Raw genomic sequence first — 24,731 nt, 5'->3', positions numbered from 1 at the left:
AGATAAGATAAGATAACCTTTATTAGTCCCACACATGGGAAATTTGTTTTGTCACAGCAGGAAGTGGACACTGCAAAAGTTATATAGCAAAATTAGAATACAATAAGAATAGAATAGAATAGAAATAAGAATACTGTACACAACTGTAAAGAATAGAATAAAATAAAATAAAATAAAATACTATATACAGTAGAATAAATAGAATAAAATATACAATAGGATAAAAATAGAATTCAAATGCTTTATACAACTGAGTAAAAAATACAACTTTTTCAGAAAAAGAGTATTGCACTTAGTGTTATTGCACATGTGTGTGTTAGATCAGTTGAAGTCTTTGTTGTGGAGTCTGACAGCAGTGGGGAGGAAAGACCTGCGAAGTCTCTCCGTCCCACACCGTGGGTGTCGCAGCCTGCCACTGAAGGAGCTGCTCAGTGCTGTCAGAGTGTCCTGCATGGGGTGGGAGATGTTGTCCATCAGGGATGACAGCTTAGCCACCATTCTCCTGTCACTCACCACCTCCACTGGGTCCAGAGGGCATCCTAGAACAGAGCTGGCCCTTCTGATCAGCCTGTTTGTTATACTTATGACTTGGAAAATTGTAAAATTTGGAAAAGTCTGACCACATAGCAGTCATTAGGATTATATAGTATAAACAGTAAAAACCTCAAGTTATGAACAGCCCAGAAGTAAAACAAGTTGCAAAGTTCACCTGTTATTACAGTAAATGTCTCTTTTACTTTACTGAATTAAAAGAATAAACTGCATTAATGCATTATACAAAAATAAACATATATATATAATGCTTCTATTCCAAATCTTACAAGTTAAAAATATATTAAAACTGCTATTGTTACCAGTAAGCAATCAAACCTGTATTTAGTCATGCAGGGTGAAAAAACAAACAAATTCTAAGTACTGAGGAAAAACTGTGAGTGTGTTTCATGGCAGATGTGTCAGTAAAGTATTTCTGCTTCTCTGGACTCTAAGTTGACTGCAAGATAATTATTAATTTTTTTTCTCTTTTAAATTGTAACTGAACCATTATAGGTAACTTTGATTGCATTAAATTGAATCAAGTAGAAACATTTTAATGAGAATCAATCCTCGTGCTCACAGCTACCATGACCCAGGTGACTAAGAACCTGCAAAGACATTGAATAAGAGGAAACATGTTTATTTATATTTATAGTGGGAATTTTTTTGTGTGTTTGTTTTTGTGAAGGTTTTTTTTTTTTTTCAAATCTGAAATATAAAAAAAAACATTAACCCCAAACAGCAATAAAACATTTTTCATATCAGTTGCTTTATAATATTTTAACTTTCAGTTATTAAGCTTTTTTTTCTTCTGCCAGGTAACCTAATAATAATTAATAGATAAATGTATAAGTGGTATTAACAGTAAAACATGTATTACAGACTCAGATTTAATCATTTCTATTTCTAAAATAGTTCTAAAGTTCTTGGCAGAATTGGTTACATTGTACACTGGAAAAACAAGTTCTATTTTTGCATATATGGCCACAACACATTGCATGTTTTTAATATTCCTAAAGTTTTGCACTTGCAGTGCACAAGAAGCTGCATTATGTCCAAAAATCCCATTAAAATTACTGTATACTGCTATAAACTAGAGCACAAGAGCTCCGTTCATATTACACTGACAAACCAGCTTAACAATAATCTTTATCATCACACAGCAAATGAATATTGTCTAGCTAAATACATCGCAATGTTGTTGCTGCTGATGTTGAGCAGGCCGTTTAATCCAGCACCAGGGTGTTTCCCTGCTTTACCAATCTGCTGCGTGTTGTTCTGACCGAGGTTGTTAAAACCACCACAGTGCTGCTAAAAATACATCCCCCAAAGGGCTTGCAGAGGTCTTAATGTTAAAGTGGGCCAAAAAGCTGTAAGTATCATTTAATAAAAAATCAGTAACAGTGCAAAGATTTCAGCCTATCCTTTTCATTTTCACAACTTGAAGAACATAACTGCAACAGTGCAGTTCTTCTTTAATAAAACAGCACTATTACAAGACATAACATAGAGCGTGATAAGCCGGATAGACTGTCTATTTAAGGAAATAATTATGTTCTATAAACCATTGACCTATAGTTTACATTATGGGATTTATAAATATATATACAGTTCACTTCTTACTTTTCTGTATTTTTAATATCTATTTATGACACGGCTAAAATACCTCAACAACTATTAATTTATACACTTACAGTAATTTGAGAATTAATTGAAATGGCAATAGTTATCCCCTTGATTTTCCCTCTATCGGCAAGAGCAGGCCAGAAATTTTGGTTTTACAAATAAACATCTCAAAAGATTTTTCCTTATGGTTCCCAGAAAATGAGCACCTCCTTCCTTTAGCATTCATTTTTACCACCACTGGTTTTTAGCTAGTTACCCACAAAATTGACATTTCAATTAAACTTAACTGTACTTTGTTTTTACTACTAATCATTAAATAATCATATACTTGCATATTAGTTGCTGAATATGGTACAGTTATAAACATCACCCTCAAAAGAGCTTAACATTAGAATGTGTTCTCATTGTGAGAAAATAACTTTTAGGTGTTCATGCTTTCAATTTATGCTTTGAGTCCTGAAATTGAGTAGAAAGGCACAATATAAGCACCAGTCCATTTTTCATTTAGCATTTGGCTTAGTGCATGGAGGTATAGCCACACAGAACACGAGTACTTCAGTGGTTTTAGTCTTTTGTTCTGCCTCATTAGAAAATACAAGAGAAATCAGTCAAATCCACGGCACGCTGTTTCGGAGAAGTGCCTGCTGCATTTCACTGACATAAAAAGAAGAAACACTGTCTCCGGATAATTTTCTGAAATCTGTTACTCTCACGAGGCACTGGTAAAACTTCTGCTTGAGTGATGGCTCCTAGTTTTACAGACATTTTCAAAATGACTAGCCAGTGTCTCCATGTGTTTACATTGTGGTTCTGCAGCTCGGAGTCAAGGCAAGAGAGGATCTGCTGAGCACCGTGTTTATACTGCCTGTTTCCTGTGTGGCTGTTTGGGAGCCTGTGAGGGAAGAGACACTGCAGTCACAGACCAATCAAACATAAACACCGAACAATGGATGATGAACGCTGAAGGATCTGCTCCAACGACTGACTTTTAGAGTGTCTCTGTTGATGCCATCCAAGCAAGACTGAGTAATTTTAACTCCTTTGCATGGATACAGAAAAATTTAAAACCTCGGCACAATTTTCTCAGACTGCCTAATTGAGCTCTGCCCATTCCGACTGAATTATAGTCATTAAGAAACAATGTGATGTGCTTTACAACCTGTGGAGATTCAGAAATTCTTTTATTGCTGCCATATAACCTGCATTATTATAATTGCATTAATAACATATTTTACAACATTATTCTATTAGTAATATTTTTTACAGGGTTCATATTGTATTGAAGATGTTTGTCATCACATTGACCTTTTCTATTTACAGCTTTAGTTATGATCAATCTATACACATTGCATATTTGTGCTTATTTGGAGTTGATGTTCCATCCAAAAGGGTATCTGGAGTGAAAGTGACTTTCATGACACAGCTCTTTGACTCTCTGGGGTAATTACACTAACATGTGCTTATGTTAGCTAATAGGCCCCATGATGTTTGCTGACTGATAATTTGAGTTATCAAGCAGATCTCCACACTACCAAAGGACTATCCCTCCTTAGAAAAGGCCTGATTTTCTTATCACAATAAGGACCCTGCATCTGCCTTTCACAAGTGGACCACATCTCCTGGGTGGTCTTGGGGCTCAGCTGCGTAATAACTGTGCCTTGCTCTTCCAAGAAGCTGTAGAAAACAGTGAGAATGCCTCATTTAAGCCAGATAGGAATCACCTCATAACCATGATGGGATTGATAAGGTAAGCGGGCGCAAAAGTTTGGCTGTTCAATATGAAGTTCATCAAATGTTTGCAAGGTGAAGACATGTGAACCAAGTAATCTTCCGTATTACCAAAATTAAGGCAATTTTACAGGCATGAGTGTCAAATCCCATCCCATATCTGAATTTTGTGGATGCTTAAGTGAGTCCCACCCTTAAGCGATAATGGGAAAAGGAGTACAACAGAGGGTGAGGAGGATGTGAAAAAAACAGACTCAAGTGGAGGGTTGAATTTTGTGTTTCCAGAGGCGTCCATTGTGCCACTGCCCCGTGTCTCTGACCTGGACCTGGACCTGGATTCATCTCGGGAGTGGAGGCTAGAAAAAGGAGGTGTGGTCTCCTCTTGTCTACCCCATTTCCTGCCTTCAACACAAGCACTAATTGGAAATTTGGGTGGCCTTGTTTATTTACATGGGTGAAATGTGGCGAGGTTGTATTTATATTTTCATGGCGCGTTCTCAGTGGTGCTGCATTACAAAGCGTTCCCCTGAGATCTCTGTGGGAGAGGCGCATAGAGCTGTAGAGTAGCCCAGTGGTTGACTATGCTATGTGCATGTGTGTGTAGAGGTTTTACAACGAAATTCCATCTCGTGATCAATAAAATCAGACTTATTTGTTTTGTCCTCTACATTTAAAAATAACATTCATGAGAAGAAGAGCATGACAGCATTGATTTGTTTTTATTAAAAACAAAGCGGGATCCTATACTTCTCTGAATGTTAAAAACAGGGAACAAATAGAGGAAAAAAGGCAGTTTTAATGACTTTTCTTGTAAATACCGCATGTAAAATCAACCCTCATGCTCGGAAACTGATGTCGTACTTCTACAGGCTGAGCATAAATGAGAGCAAGCATGTGGGCATCACTTATAAGTGCGTATGTTGTTCTGAAAAATGCATGCATGTATACTACAGACCTTCTAACTTAAAGGTTTCTTAGGCCCCATAAGTATACACACAGAAAAAAAATCCTTAGATGAGCCATGTCAAAGTGGTGGCAGTGTGTGTTTATCTTTCAGACCAGGACTTCGAAGTGGTGGAAGGCCCAGCTTTCTACTCAATCCATGGCTACAGAGAGGCTGGTCCTGACTCTGGATAGTGTAAACATATGAGCGCACACACACAAATGCACACAGATAGAAACTCTACAGGGCTCTCCCGTCCTGCTCCCTGCCTGTCAGCTGGAGACCACACACCCAGACCACACAGAGTCTGAGAACAGTCTGGCTCACTCTCACGCAATAAGGCCTACAGGAGCTGTCACTCTGACCACCTCTGTCTCTCTGTCAGCAGTGGACCTGTTTGTCACTTGACACATAAAACAAAGAGTCTCTGCTCAGAGAGCAAGAACATATAAGTGCCTGAACATCAGTAGTTTGTTTTACAAGTTGGCATCAAATCCAGACAGCAGGATTTATTAATTAATCTAAATATAGTGAGGTATTAGACACTTTTGAAAACGTGTACAGAAAATTAATAATCCTGCATACAAATGCATGTGCATTATAACAGTCTCAGGTCCTATAGCTCTATGCAGACAGCAATTAGACAACCAATGATATATCACTCCCTGCTGGTCATGTATTTTACTACATTGTCTTCAGTGCCCAATCATTTTGGAAGCCCCTGCTTTGTTTCAGCTTGAAAACCTTCAGCTTTTCTGTTTATTCTGTGCCTCCGGAGATTACGTTGAAACTGCAGCATTTCCTACTTTGTCTAGTGACATTTTAGTATGACATCCTTTGTATCCAAAGCCTTTGTAAGTTGCCAGCCAAACTAAATAGACAGCACAGTCTTTGCATCACCGCCAGATGCGCCACATTGTTCTGCTTATCCACACTTATCTGTCTGAAGTCATCAGATGATTGTTTTCCATTACTTTGCTGCTCCTTATCCGACAACTGTTATTGCTTTCCTGCCATCATAATATATTGGGTCAAGTGCGTTGTCTGAAGCGACTCACATAAACACAGGCATCTGAAAACAATTCAAACTGATTAATTGCACTGATACAGATTTTATTGAGTGCCAATTCCCATGCCCTCTGTAGCTCAGATGCAAAAATTATTTTAACTATAATATGCTATAATAATCATAACACAAAGAAAAATAAATGGCATGGTAATAGTAACTAACAGCTATATAATGCTCCCCTAACACAGCTTTTCTTTCTTGAGTTGTTCCATGATAAAAAGTGTAATAATCTGTCAACAATTTATCAAAGTATTTGCTACCAACATCACCTGGTTGTCGGCTTGCGACGGCTGTTTAACCCTTACACGCTTATATCTCAAGACTTCACAGTATCACCCCAAGAATGACCTCATAATAGTATTTGTTTTTGGAGAAAAACATCCGCCCTGTTTTACCTGATATAAATATATAACAGACATAATGATTTAAATAGATTTGACTGAACATTCTGGGTCTGGAACTGGGGTTTATTATACAACCGATGTCTCACCACTAACCACCGGGTTAAACACTGCTATATCATAAAAAACCCCAATATATTATTAATTACTATAATTATCAATATTAATTCACAAATTAATTAACAGACCACAAAACTTGCTTATTCCAAACTAGTCTGTACTTTTAAAGCAGTGGTGGTGGGACTGTGTGGGATTTGTGGGACTGTGTGGGATTTGTGGGACTGTGTGGGGCTTGTACATGTGTTTCCCACACTCACTGAAATGGCAGTTCAGGCACATTTACAGTCTTACAACCACTCTTCTGATTTTGTCTGGATCTGATTCTGAATTTGAGCTGAATTTTAGGTTACTTGATTAACATGATTGCATTCATAAAGCACATTTCTAGATCTTCTGTCCACTCAAAGTGTTTTTAACTAAAAGTCAAGCTTCAGCTGTACATTTCAAGCACTTTATCTACCTCATATCGATAGGCAGTGTACAATCCCCCACTGTGATTAACCTACCTGCTGCACAAAGCCAGAAAAACTGAAACACATGCAGGCCCAGGGAGAATATGCTTGCTCTACATGGGGGGGCCCTGAGATTTGAAGCGGGGACTTTCTTGCTGTGAGGTAAGAACAATAACCACTGAACCAACATATTTCAACACTGTCTGTGTCAAGGCACCACGTCTCTAGACACCCTCTGATTTCTGAATATTCTCTTTTCCTTACGTTCCCCATATATGATGATTGTTATTATTTCACTGTTTTGAGATTCGCCCGCAATCCTTCAAACAGCCAAACGGTGTCAATATCTGTCACCACTGTTCCATAAAAAATACAATTTTACATTTTATAATTTTCCTTGATTTGACCCACATGTAGCTGATCTAAAATCAGTCTTAATATATAAAGGTAAAAATTGACCTAGAACAGTTTTGAGAGTTTAAAAAAAATGTAGCATGTTTACAAAAGTAAATACATTTTTAAAATATGTATTTTTGAAAAAAAAAAACTCAGAATTTCAGACTAAAAAAAATGTTTTTAGCCAAAACACACACACACACAAATAGATAGAGCACGTGTGTGTGTGTGTGTGTGTGTGTGTGTGTGTGTGTGTGTGTGCGTGTGTGTGTGTTCTGACTACAGCAACTCTTGGTGAGTAGCCTCATGTCTGCAGTTTGACAGATGTTTAATAGTTACATAGTAATGGAGTGAGATCAAATTTATTTATTTATTTTTAACTGAACCTGCACCAACCAGCAGATGTCAGCAAAACATTGTTAACTTTTAATGGGAGCGGGCCTATTTATTTGTCTTGACTAAATCATGTCTTTTTTCACATAAATTAATAAATAAACCCCAGACGTTGAGACGCAGCCAAAATTCTGTCACTCTGAATAACAGAATCAAAGGATTTCAGATACACACATGTATCACGGATAAATTCACAACAGTGTTACAGTGATTGCTGTGATGTATTTTGCAATGTCATTTTTTAGTATTAGTTTGTGTATATCATGCTCATATTGCATTATTAGCACAGTCTGATTCGTCAAGTCACTGAGTCAAGACGGAACAAACAGAATCACTCTCTTTTGGAGAAAGTGTTGCAGCTGATGTGCAGCATGTGGTTTCATTTTCCTCTATAAAGTCTTTTAAACAATGTCTTGTGCATTAGCTGACTAAACTGTCAGCTCCAGAGCTTCAAGCTGCGAGTTTAGACAATGTCACTTGGAGTAACGGCTCATAAAGGCGGAAAAACTGAAGCCTGACTACAAATTATGTGGCTTCCTGCAAAGGGGGAAACACCATGGCAAATGTGTGAATGTGTTTTTCTTTTCTTTTTTTTTGTTTTTCTAACCAAATGTGACTTTTATTCATCCACCCTTTTTCTGCAAATGTGGGGAGCTCAAACATGAAACAAGCACAGTACACATGAGTAGTTAAAAAGTTTATTCCAAAATAAATTTGTTCTCATGGCAGTTTTTATATTAAAATAATCTCCATGTTAATATCTGATTCTTATCCTTTTTTAATAAAAAAAATGTTTACAATAATAATTAAAGAAAATCGTGTGGTTTTATCTGTAGTTTGCTTTTACTGTAACTGTAACCTGTGACGCGAAAAGGGTGTGTGTCTGTGTTTGAGTCACTGATGCTGTAGGTGGGGGAGTCACATGTTTTATCCTGAGTCCATAAATGTCACTTCCAGATAAGAGTAATTCTGCAACTGTGTGACACACACGTACCCACCTACACACATGGACACATGTGCTTCTTCACACACACAACGGCACGTTGTACATTAGGCCGTCTGATTCTGATTATGTGACATTTCTGACTGTGAAGTAATGTGAAACAAAATTTCATGCAGTGGACAATCGGGCAGTTTCAGGAGATCGATCTTTAAGAGGGAAAATTATTCAAGATTCTTGAAAAAAACAAAAACATTTTGGTCAGACGTTTGAAGCCGTTGTGAAAGTAATGTGGTTTAAGTGTGAAGGAACTAAATGCAGAGATTGAAACTCTGGATCGCAGAAGAAAAACATAACAAAAACTTTCTCCCTCGTCCTTCAGCATGAACCTCTAGGGCTTCAGCAGCATGAGGAATTCCACTCGACTCATTTTGGCATTATTCATCTCATACTGCCCAGCGATTCACAAAGTGCCATCTCGTGTCATGAATATCACTCGTTGGCTACCTTGTGTGTCAGAATCTACCCTCAGGCATGGGAAACAGAGAACTCCTCTCTGTGTAAACCGGCACTTGGACCACAAAGGTAGTTTTCCTTCCTACTTATTAGGCCACTAGTTTCAGGTCAAGAGGAACAGGTATAGTTTCCCTACAACTTACGGGATGAGTGTGATTTTCCAGTCAGCTTCCGTCAGTTCACTTAGTTCAGCGCTAATCATGACCAGCAGTAGAACAGCATATGGACAACAGCATGGTTTGTAAGCCCCGTAATACAGAATGCTGTATCTCTCTACGTTTCAATAGAGCGTTCAAGCGTTCAAGTGATGTTTTGATAGCTTGAAAAAGAAGACAGCGTCCATTGTTACAAAAAGGCTGTTTTGAAACTTAAAAAAAAATAATTCTATAGAAACTCTAATATCAGTAATGAGCTTTTGACCCCTTAGATTATCTTGCAACATCTTGCAGGGGGGTTGCGTGAGAACCAGATTGAGATTGAGAACCAGTGTTCAAAGCTTTTTGTGCATCTGTATTATAATTTTCTCTCACTTTCTTCCAGCTCTATCAATAAAACTACGAATTTGGGAAATACATTGGACTACACTATCTTATGATTCACTTCCCTATCTAGCAACTGTTATTTACTATGTCAAGTATTGTAGTCGAGTGTAGAAATACGTTGCACTAAGAAGTAGAGCTGGCTATTGTCTTCAGTGCCACTTAACTGCATAAGACCAAGAATGACATTTTCAGCTGTTACCTGTAAATAACTAACTAAATGACTATTCATTCATGTTGTTTTATCGCTTAAACATATCAGTGTTTGTCTTAGGGGCCATTCTTCCTGTGCACCTGTGCTAGTACTTCCTGTCTCAGTTGCCCTCCGCTCTCCTCATCCCCCCACCCACAAACCGCATCCTTCACACTGTCACAATAATATTTGTTGAAAAAAAAAAACCTTACTCCACAGTCACAGACACAAAGACTACGATGCATAGGTGTGCAAGTCAAAACAGGGTCTTCCCCATCTCTACCCCTAGCTAACGTGACAGTTTCTACCGCTTACTGTACACAGGACTGCAGTCACAAGCGATGATAAAAAGTTGAAGCATTACATTCACAGTCCTGTACATTTGTGTGCATGTGTAAATATGTATATATGTCTGTGTGTTTGTGTGTGTTTGTTTTTGTATGCATGTCACTCCTGAATATGCTGCAGAGGTCTCTGGGAAGAGGGATAGTCAATTGTAGGAGAGGTGTTTTGTTCCTGGATGTGTTCATAGCTCCGTAGGTAGTGACCATTGTTCTGCTGGTAATAGTACACGAGTTTCCTGGCAAACAAAGGCTCCACCTAAAAGGAGAACATGACGGTGTGTGAAACATGTATGTTAACGTACCTATACAAGCAAAGACTGTTGCTAAAACAGCCAGTGGAAAAAGGAGACTTCATGGCTTTTATTTCTGATTTTTCCCTCCCAAAAATCATGACTATAAACCCTAATTAATATTAAAAATGCCAAAATAATATATCAGTCTGGTTAGCTAACTAGCTAGCTAGCTTGAAAGAAAATGACATTTTTTCTTTTTTTAAAAAACAAATAATGGGAAATTGGGCCCATTTGTTGTAAAACAAAATTAATGACTTATGAAATTGTTAAATTTTTTTTATATATTAATTTTTAAATGGAATATCGCCTTTTCACCATCCATCCCTCTCTCCAGTGGCCGTTATGAATGTACATCTCTCATGTAAAAACATGCTAATCAATCACCAGTAAAAGCCATTTTCTGTTATTTTACGAGTGACGAATGAAAGCTGCTGACCTTAGTTATACATCTAATGGTATAACTAACATGCAACTTCCAAGAAACAGACAGTTTTCAGTTACAAATAAAATCTAAGAAAGCAAGCGAAATTTAGCTTTAGCTCCAGTATCATAAATGGCACACTGACAGGAGTATTTAACTACATTGATGCCATTAAATGATTTTCGTGCTTTCATTTTTAAGCTGTTTGCACATTTCTGTGGAATAAAAAAGATTTGAGGAAGTCAGACGTGTAATGTCAGTACGTTTTTGACCAAATATGTAGCGATACTGCTAGGATGGTATTCAGATCTCTTGTTTTCTGAAAACATGCATTTTCTAATATTAATACAGACTACTTTGATTGATAATTTAAAATCTATTTTCATCACCTACAGTTATTGTTCTTTTTGATTTGTTTTTTGTTTTATTGGGTAAGGTTTTACAGTTTTAAGCAAGTTTTATGTACCTGTGCTGTGATCATCTTCCTAGGGCGTTGTGGGTCAGGATATTCGTCTCCAAAACATAGCACCACCTGGTGTCTTGGTACATGACGACCATTATGGGCAAAATCTTGAAGTTCTGTTAGAAAAAAGAACAGGAGGTGTAATAAACACAAAACCCAGTATGTGCTCGGCCATGTCATGTTTAGATTTCAGGCTACTAAAAAAGACATTAAAACCCCCTTTTTACTAACGTGACATTTTCCTTAATCATGATGACTTTTCTGGAAACTACTGATGAGGATGACGCAAATTTAACGTAAAATGGCACACCAAGCATTATCTTGCAGTGTGGTGGACCACAGGAGGTGGGTGGGGACTCCACATACTTCGGCCCCCTGCTGAGAATGTGAGTGGCTTCTTTATGCTACCTCAAGACTTAAGAGGGACTTACCCAGACACACCACCTGCAGCTATCTCCACCTTCTTCATTGTTATCTCTATTATCAAAACCATTATCAATATGATCAAAAGCCATCGACATGCTTTAAGTAACTGAAGCTGTTTACATTCACAATGTTAATTATTCAAACGGAGCAGAAGATATATTGGCTTAAATAGACACAAATGTCTATTGAAAACAAGTGTGTGTGTAATCTGTATGATCTGAATTGCTAATTGAATGGAAACTCATGAAATCATTTTGTCCTGCAAGAAATATTGTAAAAGCTTGCAATACAGTTCAGCATAATGGAATAAAAACACCTCAAACTATGAGTTTTAAATAAGAAAAATGACCAGTTCTCAAAAATAACACATTTTACTAATATACTTTGGTACATGTTTATAGCACTTATATTTTAATGGCTGTCAGTTTGTGCTATACGTTACGTCTAAATTGCCAACAGTTATGGGGAAATTCTACAGTATAAGGCAGATTTAGTTACTTATTACTTTGACAATTCAGATTTTAGAACCGTAATATTGCTTCATTATAGATCAAACTCCTAAACTATAGAGAAACCTAGGATTTTACATGGTAACCCTTTTACTTAACCTTACCTATTTGGCATTTAAAAGCAGCTGTACAGCCCAGATCTGGGCATATGTTTGTTAAATGGATTTGTCAGTGGGCAACCAGTGTATAAGTATAGAAAATGTTTTTTCATCATAAAACTCAAGGTATTCTGTGCAAATTCTAAAGACTTTTTTTTCCTGTTTCAAAAAAAAAGACATTAATCAGTGAAAAGATTTTCTGACCTAACTTAAATAAAAGCCCTGAAGAGCACTTTCACCATTGTGGTCCACAAACAGAACAGAAAGTTAACATTTACAGTTTCACAAAAGCAGAAATATTGCATTGGACTGCATCACTTTTCATGGGCGTTTTTGTGTACTATAGGTGGAAACACTGTAGCACAGCAGATATCACTTACCAATAAGGAATTGATGGGTGTCAAACAGTTTGCATGACTGCTCCTTCTCCAACTTGTTGGGTTTATCCATATATGGAGCCAGAGGTCCTTCCCAATATACTCTGCCTTGGCACAGGCGCTTAGCATACAGCCCATCGGCTGCCATCCACAGAAGCACTCCCTTGTCTAGTATGTTAGGAAGCATCTCAGCACCCTGTCTCTGAGATTCAGGGTATGGGAATGGGAAAAGAATGACTTCTGCCCCACTGTGAAACTTGTCCTCTGGGCATGGAGAAGAAGAAGAGGAAGAGGAGGGAGAGGAGGAAGAAGTGATCCGGCATCCTTGCTGGCTGGTGGTGGTAACTTCCTTTACCAAAGTCTCTCTGTAGAATAGGGACACGTGCAGGCTAAAATCTGAAGGAAAGAGGAAAGCATACATCAGGAACATAAAAATTTGAGCCTTACTGTTTGATAAAATGTGGCCCCCGAAAATTGTTAAGCTTAAATAAAACCTTTATTTTCACAGTCTTCGCATATAGAGTATTGCTCATTTCCTTCTAACCTTTCCCCAAATATTCTCAACCCTGAGTTTTTGTCTATTTTAAATAGACATGTTTCATGTTCTGAGATTTAGAAAATGGAAATACTAAATGCTTAGAAAATATTTAGAAACAAGCATATGAGTTAGTAAGAGTATCTATTTAAATGGGCCTGAAACAGTTCTTTACCTGTTATGGCATTGTTATGGTCCACTGCATACATGGGCGGTTGAGACTCTGAAAAGTAGGTGTGGAATGAGAGCTGAATACCTGCATGGAATTAATGAAATAAAATAAATGCGTGCAATGATTAGAAGGGGAGCATGCAAAAATTTAAAAGGGCAGGAAGCTTAATTTTGAACTCTGATTTGTAACAAAGGAAGTATGAAGAATGTATCTCATCTAGCGCACCGTAGCATGAGTGTGGAACTGTGGATAATCACTCTTAAAGCCAGGTTTGCCTACAGGTGGTAACATCAAATATATATCTTAATTTGTAAGGAAGATACTGCAGCTAAATAGTTGTTTACATGTTATTTAAGATTTGCTTTTGATTAATGGTATATCAATACGCTTAAAATATAAGTGAAAGTAATTAAACTACTACAACTACGACTGGATAAAAGCATTACATTACAAAATAAAAAGACATGATTGGAAGTTCCCTTCATACTTTATCTTTTACATCATTCAGTCTTGAACAGAAATCACTGAAACTTGTGAAAAATGCAATACGTTTTAAATAAACATGCAGTTTTAGAGTCTAGCCCATTCTGAATGTTATATCTGCAAAGCGTAACATGTATAGGTGAATATTGTACCGTTTTCTGAGTGTGACCCAGGCCAGGCCCGACTGATTGATGATGGATAGTGGCACTGACTATACTGCAGCTCTGGAAGTGGCCCGTGGTGATGTGGAAGAGGCTGTTGTTCTGGAGGTGCGTGGTAATCTCTCCAGTCCCTTCTCTCCTGAGAAACCATAAAACCAGGTACCTGAAAGATCAAACGAGTGGTCACTCAGAAAGTATGTCATTAAACCGAAACATTTCGTTCTTGTGTATGTGCTAGGCTCAGCCACAAAATCTGCTGACCTGATTGTGCAGGGATGTATATGGAGCAATATAGCTAACGGTATTTGCATGTGGTGGGGTCTCCTCCACACTGGTCATCTTCATTCCTGTAAAAAAACAAAAAAAACAAAAATGGTTTCCCAAATAACCAATAAAAATAAAGGAGAAATAATGTTAAAAGAAAGATTCAGAACAACAATGCTTTATTGCACAGTTGTAAAAAACTGCGAAATATGTGAGGTGCAATATGTCACAAACCACACTAATCAAATTTATTTTGGCAGGGCTGAACTGTGAATACGTTTTGCACACTTGTGAAGCTGTGCTATTTTAATTTGAGTGACAGGGTTATTTTCAAAGTTAGTGCAACAGATGATTGAGTTCATCTGAACCTTGTTTATTTGGAGAATTAAGTGTTAGTACAGATAGCAAGAATTGCTCTGGTGTGACAAAAAGCGTTGTATGATGGCAGAGACTTAGTTATGCAAGGCTGGAGGTCGTCTGGTTGTGTTATGTGCACCCTGCACTTAGTAACCGAAGCCCTCTAAAAAAAGCACTACGGCCTTTTTGGTACATGCTTTGGCTTCCTTTGTGCTTCCTGCCTCATCACAACTGCAGTGGTGCATATGTATGTAAAAAAAAATGCCATTGACTATAAACAATATAAGTTGCTGTGTGAAATGTGGCAGTATTCTGTATGTGCAAGTGAATCAATGGTATGGCTATGGCATGCTTGTAGCCTGTACTATTTGCACAGGAATCCAAATGCAATTATTTTACTCCAAGCTACATGTAACATGTCCTACATGGGTAGCTAAAAGTGGTGCTTCATGTAATTCTATACAGCTTTAGAGTATTTTGCATGAACAATATGTAACCATATGTAACACTTACCTTTTTTGGCTCCCTCTGGAATGATTCTGTACACTTTGTATGGCTCAGAGATGTCCAGTTGGCTTCTTTCAACTATTTCATCAAAGTCATTGCTTTTATTAAGGGCACAGCGTAGTCTGGTTTTCCATGTAGGGGGGTCTGGTTTATCTACACCTTCCTTATATTTTCCCTTGAACATCGCCCATGCCTGCATTAATCAGTGAAGAGATTTTTCTTTAAACTTCCTCTTTAGTCATGCCAAAGCAAGTCAGGAGTTTGGAATGAAATAGCACATGTTTAGTAGCTTACATTTTTCATACTTTTTGCTGCAATAATTCATGCAAAGCATTCAAATTGCAATTGTCAGATGTTTTAGGTGCACTGTGAGGAGAAAGATGGGATGGTCTGACCTTAAAGAGTGCAGCATCCTCCTCTCTGTTATAGTCTTGTTTTCCTGCATGCTTCCACGGAATCCTAAAGATGGTTTTTTCATCGTTCTCCCAAACCAGGCCAGGATATCTCCCGCTGTCAATCTGATCGATGAGCCACTGTCTCAGTTTGCCATTGCCGCAACTGACTGAGTGGCCACTGTCTTCATCCAGGTTCATCTGTGCAAACTGAGAAAAAATGAGATCAAACTCGACACATATAAGACCTGTGGGCGCAGTAAACGTTCTAGCTTATTTATTATTTTTGATTCCAAGTTTTAGTCCTCGCCCCAAATCTGATATTATTAACTTGCCGATTCGACCACTTACAACATTTTTTGTTGTAATTGCAATTTTAAACCGAAAAGTTATCTTTTTTTTTATTAATGAAAGATTTGCCCTGTTAGTGAGCTCAAGCTCGCAGATAATTTCCTCATGCAGTCACGTCGTAAGTAAAGGACGTGATCTGGCTCAAGTGAGTAAATATAACAATCACGTTTGGCACAATTTCCTTTTTCTGTCAGAGAAGTGTGACTTATATGAGACGCGTGCATAAATTAAAAAGAAAGAAAGTGTTATGATTCATCTGCAAGAGTTTAATCCTAGGTTTACAGAGGTGTGTAGCGGGGTTTTTTTTTAAAATGCTGTATTGTTTAGGAGCTATAACTCTAATTTAATGCCAAAATTACACAAACTAGTTCATGTTTTTGCCCATGTAGTTAAATGCTGACATTTTCACCTGACTGAAACTTGTGGGGTCTCATCTGAATATTAAATATTTTCATGTATTTTTATGGTGAAAAAATATATAAAGAGCGAGACAGAGAGATTGTGTGAATTTTCTTTATGAAATGCGCTGATCTGGCTTACCTTTGAATATGTCAGGTCCACCGTTGAAATCTGTTTGGAAGCTTTCGGGTTCCAATTCTTCAACGTTATCACATCTTAATTTGTTAAAAGGGAGGAGCCTATCGGGCTCTGAGAAGTTCAAGAGGAGATGTTAAGCGCTCGGGCGTTCATTTCTGTGAAACTCGGCGCCCACACAGCGCTGCGGTGGGGAATCCCTTTAGAGACACCCTGAGCAGACACCGGGACGGAATGGAACAATTACCTGTAAGCTACGCTCACAAAAATATTTCCCCACCAATTTATTCTTGCAAAAGTCCGCACGTCCAACCTATTTTCCACAAATAAAACTGCTGATGGAAACGCCTTTAAAGTCTTTCATGTGCTATTTGTTAACAGAGGTAGATGATGACAGGGTTTAATTAATTATCGTCAAAAGAAATGTGGTTGAATTCAAAATACGTCTCATTATAGGAGGGCTTTGTTAGTAATACCGCCATCAAGTGGCTGCCCATGCTCCTCCCCAGCTATCTGAAGTGTGTAGGAGACTGCTGCATATCTCATAATGGTAAAAGAAAGTGATGTATTTTAGTTTCTTGTATAGTCTCTACGACACCTGCAAAAAAGATCGATTAAAAGAACTCTATCTTGGTGTTTTTGATGCCACCATGCATGACCTCCCCCAAACACAGACAAACAGGAAGACAACCAGGAAACAGAGCTGTAAACTGAGTACAGAGTGTGTCTTATCACCTTCAGCATGACAGCCCACTGACCAAAAACCTCACAAAACACTTAAATTCATTACTTTTATTTGACAATATGAAATCATAACAGCACACAGTTCAGAACATTTATAAGTTAAGAAAACAGTACCAGGAACATCAAGTAATCAACACTAAAAATGACTGTGGACTGTACACAATAATGAATAGTCTTTTGCGGTATTTTATGTCCATGATATTTAAAGAATCCTTCCATCTGCGATACAAACACAGACTTCCAGATGGGTCTGTAACTTGTCTTTCCATAATCCTCCAAAGACCTCATCAAAACAGCTTATCAGATACCTCCAGGTGGGGTGTTTGCAAGTTCTTCTATTGCTTCAGCCTTGACTTTAGATGCCTGATCAAGCAAGTCACGTATATCAGCTTCATCATTAAAAGGATTCTCCTTGTACTCCGTCCGTAGCCACTCTCTGAACTATAGGAAGAAAAGGTTAAGTCTGTTAAAAGCAACGTAGGCAATTTTACTACATATAAAACAACAATGATGTCAGTTTGAATTGCAAGGGTATACTTCCTGTCTTTTCATGCTTCATTTTCAATATGCTCGCTTTGTTACCACCGACCTGTTCGGCTTGAGTTTTTTCAAATTCCTGGAGCTGCCGCTGGAAGCCCAGGTTTGGGCCAGCGCACGGCCGGACCACCTTCACCGCAGCCAGGGCTTCCTGCCAGCCCAATCCTGTCACCGTCATTATGTAAGCTACAACCAACGTGACACTACGGGACACACCAGCCAAACTGTATGAAGAGCGGGATGGAAAACAAACACTACAAGATTTAGCAATTATGAATACATCATTGTCAGTATTCACCCATGACACATTTACTGTAGACAGCAAATGACTTTCTGTCTAAACTGGCTCGTGTTACATTTGCACAAGCAAGCGCAATGTCCTGGTTTGAGCGATTTGTCCTCATTTAGAAAAATGTAGATGAATATTCAGTGTGCAGTTGTTTATTAATAACACAAGCAAATAAAACTATCATGCAAAGAAGTAGTGGTGGTAATAAGGTGGAATGAAAGTCCAATTCTGACAGTAGTCACTGCATTTAACACGGCGCATCTTGTTTAAAAAGGAAGATAAGTTCGGGAAGTCCAGTCCAGCAACTGGAAAAAAAGATTTGTTACCAGGAATTTTTATAATTCTGTATTCTGTGCACAAAATTTATTGCACAATTATACTGCAAGCAAAGGTAAAGGTGAGATACATAAAATAAATGAATAAGTTTTGGCCTTTGCAATGAACAAGGGGCTAAGAATTCATAATTAGAGAAGACATTGTAAAAGCAGCTCTTAAAAATAGCCACTTGTATTTCTGAGAAGACCCTCTGTCTGGCTAAATATAACTTTACCCTGTGAACACTTGGTCAGCTACCCTAGTACACGAACACAATGCAGTCAGACTTGTTACTGTACTCTGTTTTAGGAAGTTCAAGAATAGGTTTTTATCACTTAATCTTTTCTGCAAAGCAGTCACACATGAGTTCATTTGTGCACTTGTTTGTTGTGATATGGGTTTTTTTTTTTCCAGCTTTAGATGAACTACATTTAAACTTCACCATGTCTGCAACTGTATGAGACAGACGGAGTGAATCTATGTAGGTCCGTTATTCAAATTTCACCTCTCAAGCTTGAGTGAATCTAAATTCTAGCTTGCAGGTAAAGATACAAGTAATCTTGGTCTCACCAGTGAACTAGGCAGCCTTCTCCTTTTAGGCGGGACTCGTGCATGAAAACAATACTTTGTTTGAAGTACTGAGATCTGTGGGGTACAAAAAAAGGAATATAAAAATGGCTCCTGACTACCTAAAAACTGCTATGCCAACACAAAATCGCAGACTATATGCTGTTATTTTATCTTTGTCATGTTTTTGTGCAAGGCGAGGGAATGTTTTTGTAACTGGCATGTGAAACTATTGCTCATTCTCTCCCCATGAGGATCGGGGTGTGTTCACCTCAAGTAGCTGGTGTCATATTTCATGCAACAGGTCTCGAACAGCGAATGTCATGTTCTCAAAACCTTAGAGGTATGAGACATATGGGGGTGTTAAAGATGGCAGGTGCGCATGTGTGCATATTTGTAGCATACCACATGTACAGCTCTGTGAAAAGATTTCCTCCCTTCCTGAGTTCTTTTGTGTGTTTTTGTCATACTTGTGTGTTTCAGATTTTTTGAATTTCACTGGCCACATCTAGCCTGGATTACTGCCAGACATGTTAAATTTGTTACATCTGGTGTAAAATTAACAAAAGCATCTCATAAAAAGAATATCATAGCAACCGTCAAACATGGTGGTGGTAGTGTGATGGTCTGGGGCTGCTTTGGCGCTTCAGGACCTGAGCAACTAGTCATAATTGACAGAACCATGAATTCTGCTCTCTGACAAAAAGTCATGAAGGAGAATCTCTGGCTGTCAGTTCTAGAAGTTTAAGCATTTTTGGGTTATGCACACACCAGCAAGTCCACCTCTGAATGGGTCAAAATGAAGGGTTTGGAGTGGTCTAGTCAAATCAGACTGAGATGCTTTGGTATGACCTTAAACAGGCCTTTCATGCTGGAAAACCCGCCAATATGGCTGAATTAAAAGAATTCTGCAACATTTCTCCACAGTGATGCTAAAGGGTGGCAACACCAGTGATTAGTTTTAGGGGCAATTATTTTTTCAATAGGGCGAGGTCAGTTTGGATAACTTTTTCCCTTAATAAATGAAACTATCATTTATAAAAATAAGAAATCAGGAAGCAGGCAAACACTTTTTCACAGCAATGAACATGTCTAGGCGTGTTTGTGTATATCTATGCCAGCTAGCCAGCATAGCACTTGCCAACAATCGTGCTATAATTCAAGGACTGAGCTGCAAGACATTCGTCATTGCTTTTAATGTGAATATAATTAAAGACAATTGTAACACATGCACCACCCTTGGCCATCTTCTCTAGTTTCACATAAAAATAACTGCGTGTATTTGAACATCACACATACCTACCAAAATAAGTGCCAAGAGCTCAGTCCATTTGTGTTACTGTGCTCTTGTCAGAAAATAAATGTTTAGCTTGGGAAAGCATATCATTTACACTTTATCTTGGAGAAAATGAACCTCAGACGCCCACACAAAGAAGCCTCAAATGGATGTAGTACTCTCTCACTCTGCCTCAGCTTTTCATTGTTCTGTGCCGCGCTGCTGTGCTGCACAATTTGGTACTTACAGGTTTTGTGTGGGAAGGTCAGCTGCTGAAATGCAGAGATAGGTCATCTCCTGGTGGACAGAGTATACTAGTCAAATGTCACGTTCTCCTAAATATTTAACACAGATCAGCTAACAGAATGAAGAATATAATAAATGTCACCATCACACCAACACACTCAGTGATTCACGATGTGTGTTGCTTATGGTGAGGGCAGGCTGTGTAACTAAAGCTGATTAGCCACTATACTAAAAACGCCAGCCTAATTGTTCTGTTGTCCCATTAAATTAGCTCTGAGCTGTCAGGTCATGGACGGGGGACCTCTTTGGTGTCCTGCGGCAACCTCAGGCTATCAGGTTTCTTCCAACTTATCCCGATCTTGGAAGTTTAGAAACCAGGACAAGACCGACCGCGGGCTCTCTGTTGCATTTCTCTCTTTGTAAATGGTTTGTGCTCTCTATCCCTGCTGTTCAGGAGGTACCATTGGCAGGGTGGGGGGTGTCTCTACATGTTAAAGCGTCAAAATTAATAATCCAGAAAAAAATAATAATGAAGAGAGACTGCATAGTCCGAGCTGGTTGAGACAAGAACAACCGCCTACTCTGAAACCCACGCAGGCACACAACTCAGCACACTGATAAACCAACTGCTGTTGACTGGCATTTTACATGATACTCTAAAGAATCACATGAGTAAAAAAAAGTCCCCTGTGTATGTTTTACTCGCACGGAAACGAGAGCTGTTTGCTCAAGGAAAAGAGCCACTGATACACAGTGCTTCCTGAACAACCTGACAGACCGGGTCGACTGTGGAGGGTGTCTGACTGCTCTCAGCCAATCAATCTGCTCCGCTTGTTTGCTTGATGACTCTACTTAAAAATTTATTAGAAATTCAATATGTGTACCTCTATGATTCACCTGGGTGCTGAGACATTATAAGACAAAGAGAGCTTCTCACCTGGAGGATAGGAGCTGCACTGTCATGAATGGACAGGATGTGTGTAATGTTGTTTCTGGCTAACTGTTCTCTGTCCCTTGCATCTGACAGAAACACATAACAGCACAGTCGAACAGCGTTATTATATCTGCACACATATAAGAAGTCAATCAATACTAATAATAATAACAATAACAATAATAATAATAATAATAAAGAGAAAATGAGACACACCTTTGAAATTTCCCAGGTATAAATCAGGAAGGACCTATAAGGAAAAAGAATACTGATTGCTATATCAAAAGTAATCATTGATACTGAGGTGGTGCAAACTGATTAAAGACCAATCAGCTATAAAGATAAATGAAACCCTGGCAATATGAAGGTATAATTACAAACGGTGTCCTTTGACGATCTGAATAGATACATATTCAGCCACTAAATGATAATAACTAAAAAAATAATAATAACTATGCCAAAATAATTCAAGTTTGATCACTGAACTAGGCAATGATTAAGTATTCTAACAGCTATACTACATTTCCTAATACTGCAAAGTTAACGAGCAACCAAACTTTTTATTCTATGAAATATCCTAAAATGATAAACACATTTCCTTAAAACACTGAGGACCACTCACACAACAACTCCAACCTGAGGAGCACGGAAGAGAGGATAATCGTACCTTATTGATGCCATTACCCATGCTGAAAGACCCGCCTCACTGGAGAAGAGTTGAAAGAAATGCCCCACGCCGCAGCCTCGGTGCTGGAAAACGCGTATCCGGCGTCTCGATGCCTTCCCAAACCGGCTGAAGGGGAGCAAACGCAGTTGGTCTGCGTGCGAGCGAGCCGAGCACTGCTGCCCGAGGTTCCCGAGGTGGATGCTGGGAGCTGTAGTTTCCTAACGCAAAGGGCGTTGCAGACCTGTAGTAGATGTGTGTGGAGGAGTTAAACAGCCCCACATAAAAAATATAATTAAAGAGATCAACGAAAGGCTCAGTAATTTAATCAATATCGATCATGTTGCATGAAAAAAATGACATTAAAAAGTAATTTGGTTTTGTCTCTCTTGTTAATAATAAAGGCAGTCACAAAATGTATACATATATATATATATATATATATATATATATATATATACACACACAACAATAACAACACAGCCTTTTTGATGCTTTGCAGCCAGGACAAACAGGAAACAAGGCTATGAGTCAAGTACAGAATGGATCTTCTCACCTTCAACCAAAACCTCACAAAATACCTGACTTTATTTCCTTTGATGTCATAATAATAACACAGTGCAATAACACTGAAGATAGCTGTTTCTAAAAAAGCAAAACACAAAGTATTCACAGGTTTGTTTGTTCTGTTCCATACAGACGACCCAGTCTGGATGCCATCACCACCACCAGCAAAATGATGGCACCTGTGGAAAGGCTTTTCAAGCAGGAGAAAACAGGAAACAGATCTGCAAGCTGAATGTGTCTTATCACCCTCAACCAAGAGAACCTTGACTTTATTCCTTTTATCTAACAGGTTGAAATAACTAAAATAGATTGAAAACACAGCAAAAACCACTGTTTGCAACAAAGTGAGTTATAAAATATTTACTGATTTATTTATGTACTGTTTCCCCTCCTACAGACCAGCCAGTGTGGATGCCCTCTCCACCAACAACACAACTTTTATTGTGACACCTCTGGAAAGGCTCTTTCCAGAGGCTTATCCAAATGATTTTCCAAACAACATATGAAGGCACGTTTTGTTAGAAAAAACAACAACTTTAATCTATGCTGCAGACATAATCAACTAGATGCATTCTGGCAGTTAACCAGTCTGAACAGAAATAGAGTGTGACTGCTAAAGGAGGCACTGAGAAACCAACGACAAGTACGGGACTCTACAGTGCTGCTATTACAGAGAAATGATGGCATATGTCAGATCTCTACTGATAATTACTGTGATAAAGACATCAACAGGAAGTGCTGCTACCCACTGCCCAACATTGACAGCACATTTACACCGCAGACACCAGTTCACTTAACTTCCTGGTAATGCGTTGTTTTGCTATGTGGGGCAGCTTGTGACCGCCAGCCTCTACTCTACAGCTTGAATGGGAGGAAAGCATCTGCGACAGAGATGTGATGCACTTACTACACAGAGTAATGCAAGCTGGTTATCAGTCCACCCATCCGGTTTATGCATGAGGGTATGTATACTTTTCCCCTAGTTTTATTGCTTTTAAGAGCTCTGCACACTGGTGAATGTACTCTAATAGTAATCAATCAATCTAAAATGTTACTTGGATTCACAAGAAAACTGGGCAAGAGACAACATTAGATATTTGTATCACTTCTTGTAGTTTTGCCATAAAGTAACTTGAGTTTATACAGATAGTCAACACACTAATGGACCTAGACCCATTTGTAAACTGCCAAAACTGAATGAGGACGCTGCCCCGATACTGTGCCACTAAACAAGGTCATCTATGTGAATCTCCAAGCAGTCATAAGTAGGTGGAATTTAAGCTTGAATTCAGTAATTTCACTCACCAGTTTGGTTTTTGTCTTTTAATTGTTGGTAAGAGCACTCCATTTCTCATCAACTGCTATATAACCTGAAGGTTACCACCAATAAATGTAATTAACAGAAAAAAAGTAGAAGAAAAAAACTTGCAAGCCAATAAAATGGAGACAATATGAGCCAGGTAAATATGATACTGCTTTGATGTGGCTTTGGTGTGCAAAAGGAGGAATTTATAGTGTGGGCGTTCACAGATAGGCTGCCCAAAATGTAGGCCTACTTGTAGTACATCGCCCACATTGTCAGTGGCTACAATTCAGGTGGTTTCCCGCTCTAGTTTCGCATAAATGTTCAATTTATCAATGAACTTGGGTTTTTTTTCAGTCAGTGCGTCATTTTAATTACTCCATCATATTAACTTGTTTTTTGGATTTTTTTGTTATTACTTTAAAAAACAGAAGCAAACAAACAAAAGAAAACGTCAAAGTCCTCATCTTAACTTAGCTTAGCTTACATCTTAATTTTTTAATTCGATGAGAACGTTTTTTCCCCTCTTATGACAGCTGCCGTTTAGATCCAGCTAGAACGATTCAACTGTGTCACCATCATGAAATATGAACAGGCCTCCCCTGCTAACAGTTTCACCACTAGGTGGCGCCAACGTCATACTCAATGATTTACAGCCATTGGCAGAAATTGCAGAATGTTGCTCAAAAAACAAAACAAAAAAACAATGTGAACACAACAGATAAGACAAGTAAACGCACAAAGATTTATAAGTTTTTTATCCCGTATTTCTGCTTTGTGTTAAAGGCATCTCCGACAGTACATACCTGAAT

General features: G+C 38.4%; 2 protein-coding genes across 4 annotated transcripts; both read right to left on the bottom strand.

Moving 5' to 3' along the window:
• Positions 1 to 8,286: 8,286 nt before the first annotated feature.
• irf4a (interferon regulatory factor 4a) lies at positions 8,287 to 16,615 on the bottom strand. 2 transcript variants are annotated; one of them, XM_003437882.5, is made up of 9 exons: positions 16,484 to 16,615; positions 15,596 to 15,802; positions 15,207 to 15,393; positions 14,334 to 14,419; positions 14,064 to 14,235; positions 13,432 to 13,512; positions 12,725 to 13,117; positions 11,315 to 11,427; positions 8,287 to 10,390 (listed from the first exon to the last, which is right to left on the bottom strand). In XM_003437882.5, the coding sequence occupies exons 2-9, from the start codon at positions 15,791 to 15,793 to the stop codon at positions 10,238 to 10,240; spliced, it is 1,383 nt and encodes a 460-aa protein (XP_003437930.1). In that variant the 5' UTR covers positions 15,794 to 15,802; positions 16,484 to 16,615; the 3' UTR covers positions 8,287 to 10,237. The 2 variants fall into 2 exon arrangements, with proteins under 2 accessions (XP_003437930.1, XP_005476429.1); XM_005476372.4 differs by having other exon boundaries at positions 13,432 to 13,479.
• Positions 16,616 to 17,254: 639 nt separating this feature from the next.
• dusp22b (dual specificity phosphatase 22b) lies at positions 17,255 to 22,262 on the bottom strand. 2 transcript variants are annotated; one of them, XM_013270709.3, is made up of 7 exons: positions 22,053 to 22,260; positions 21,602 to 21,635; positions 21,389 to 21,471; positions 20,453 to 20,502; positions 18,933 to 19,007; positions 17,811 to 17,982; positions 17,255 to 17,662 (listed from the first exon to the last, which is right to left on the bottom strand). In XM_013270709.3, the coding sequence occupies exons 1-7, from the start codon at positions 22,071 to 22,073 to the stop codon at positions 17,522 to 17,524; spliced, it is 576 nt and encodes a 191-aa protein (XP_013126163.1). In that variant the 5' UTR covers positions 22,074 to 22,260; the 3' UTR covers positions 17,255 to 17,521. The 2 variants fall into 2 exon arrangements, with proteins under 2 accessions (XP_013126163.1, XP_019203491.1); XM_019347946.2 differs by lacking the exon at positions 18,933 to 19,007 and having other exon boundaries at positions 22,053 to 22,262.
• Between the last annotated feature and the right edge of the window lie 2,469 nt (positions 22,263 to 24,731).

The sequence above is a fragment of the Oreochromis niloticus genome, linkage group LG18, assembly GCF_001858045.2.
Source record: "Oreochromis niloticus isolate F11D_XX linkage group LG18, O_niloticus_UMD_NMBU, whole genome shotgun sequence".
Lineage (NCBI taxonomy): Eukaryota > Metazoa > Chordata > Actinopteri > Cichliformes > Cichlidae > Oreochromis > Oreochromis niloticus.
The sequence above is the reverse complement of the archived record's forward strand: the minus strand, read 5'-3'. Positions and strand labels throughout refer to the sequence as shown.

Coding starts and splice junctions, on each gene's coding strand:
- dusp22b (XM_013270709.3), bottom strand. CDS start 22,073: ATGGGTAATGGCATCAATAAG. Junction 21,472..21,601: donor ATACCTGGGAAATTTCAAAG/GTGTGTCTCATT, acceptor TGTTTCTGTCAG/ATGCAAGGGACAGAGAACAG. Junction 17,663..17,810: donor AAAAAACTCAAGCCGAACAG/GTCGGTGGTAAC, acceptor TTCTTCCTATAG/TTCAGAGAGTGGCTACGGAC.
- irf4a (XM_003437882.5), bottom strand. CDS start 15,793: ATGAACCTGGATGAAGACAGTGGCCACTCAGTCAGTTGCGGCAATGGC. Junction 14,420..15,206: donor TCCAGAGGGAGCCAAAAAAG/GTAAGTGTTACA, acceptor GTTTTTTTACAG/GAATGAAGATGACCAGTGTG. Junction 13,118..13,431: donor CCATAACAATGCCATAACAG/GTAAAGAACTGT, acceptor TCTTTCCTTCAG/ATTTTAGCCTGCACGTGTCC.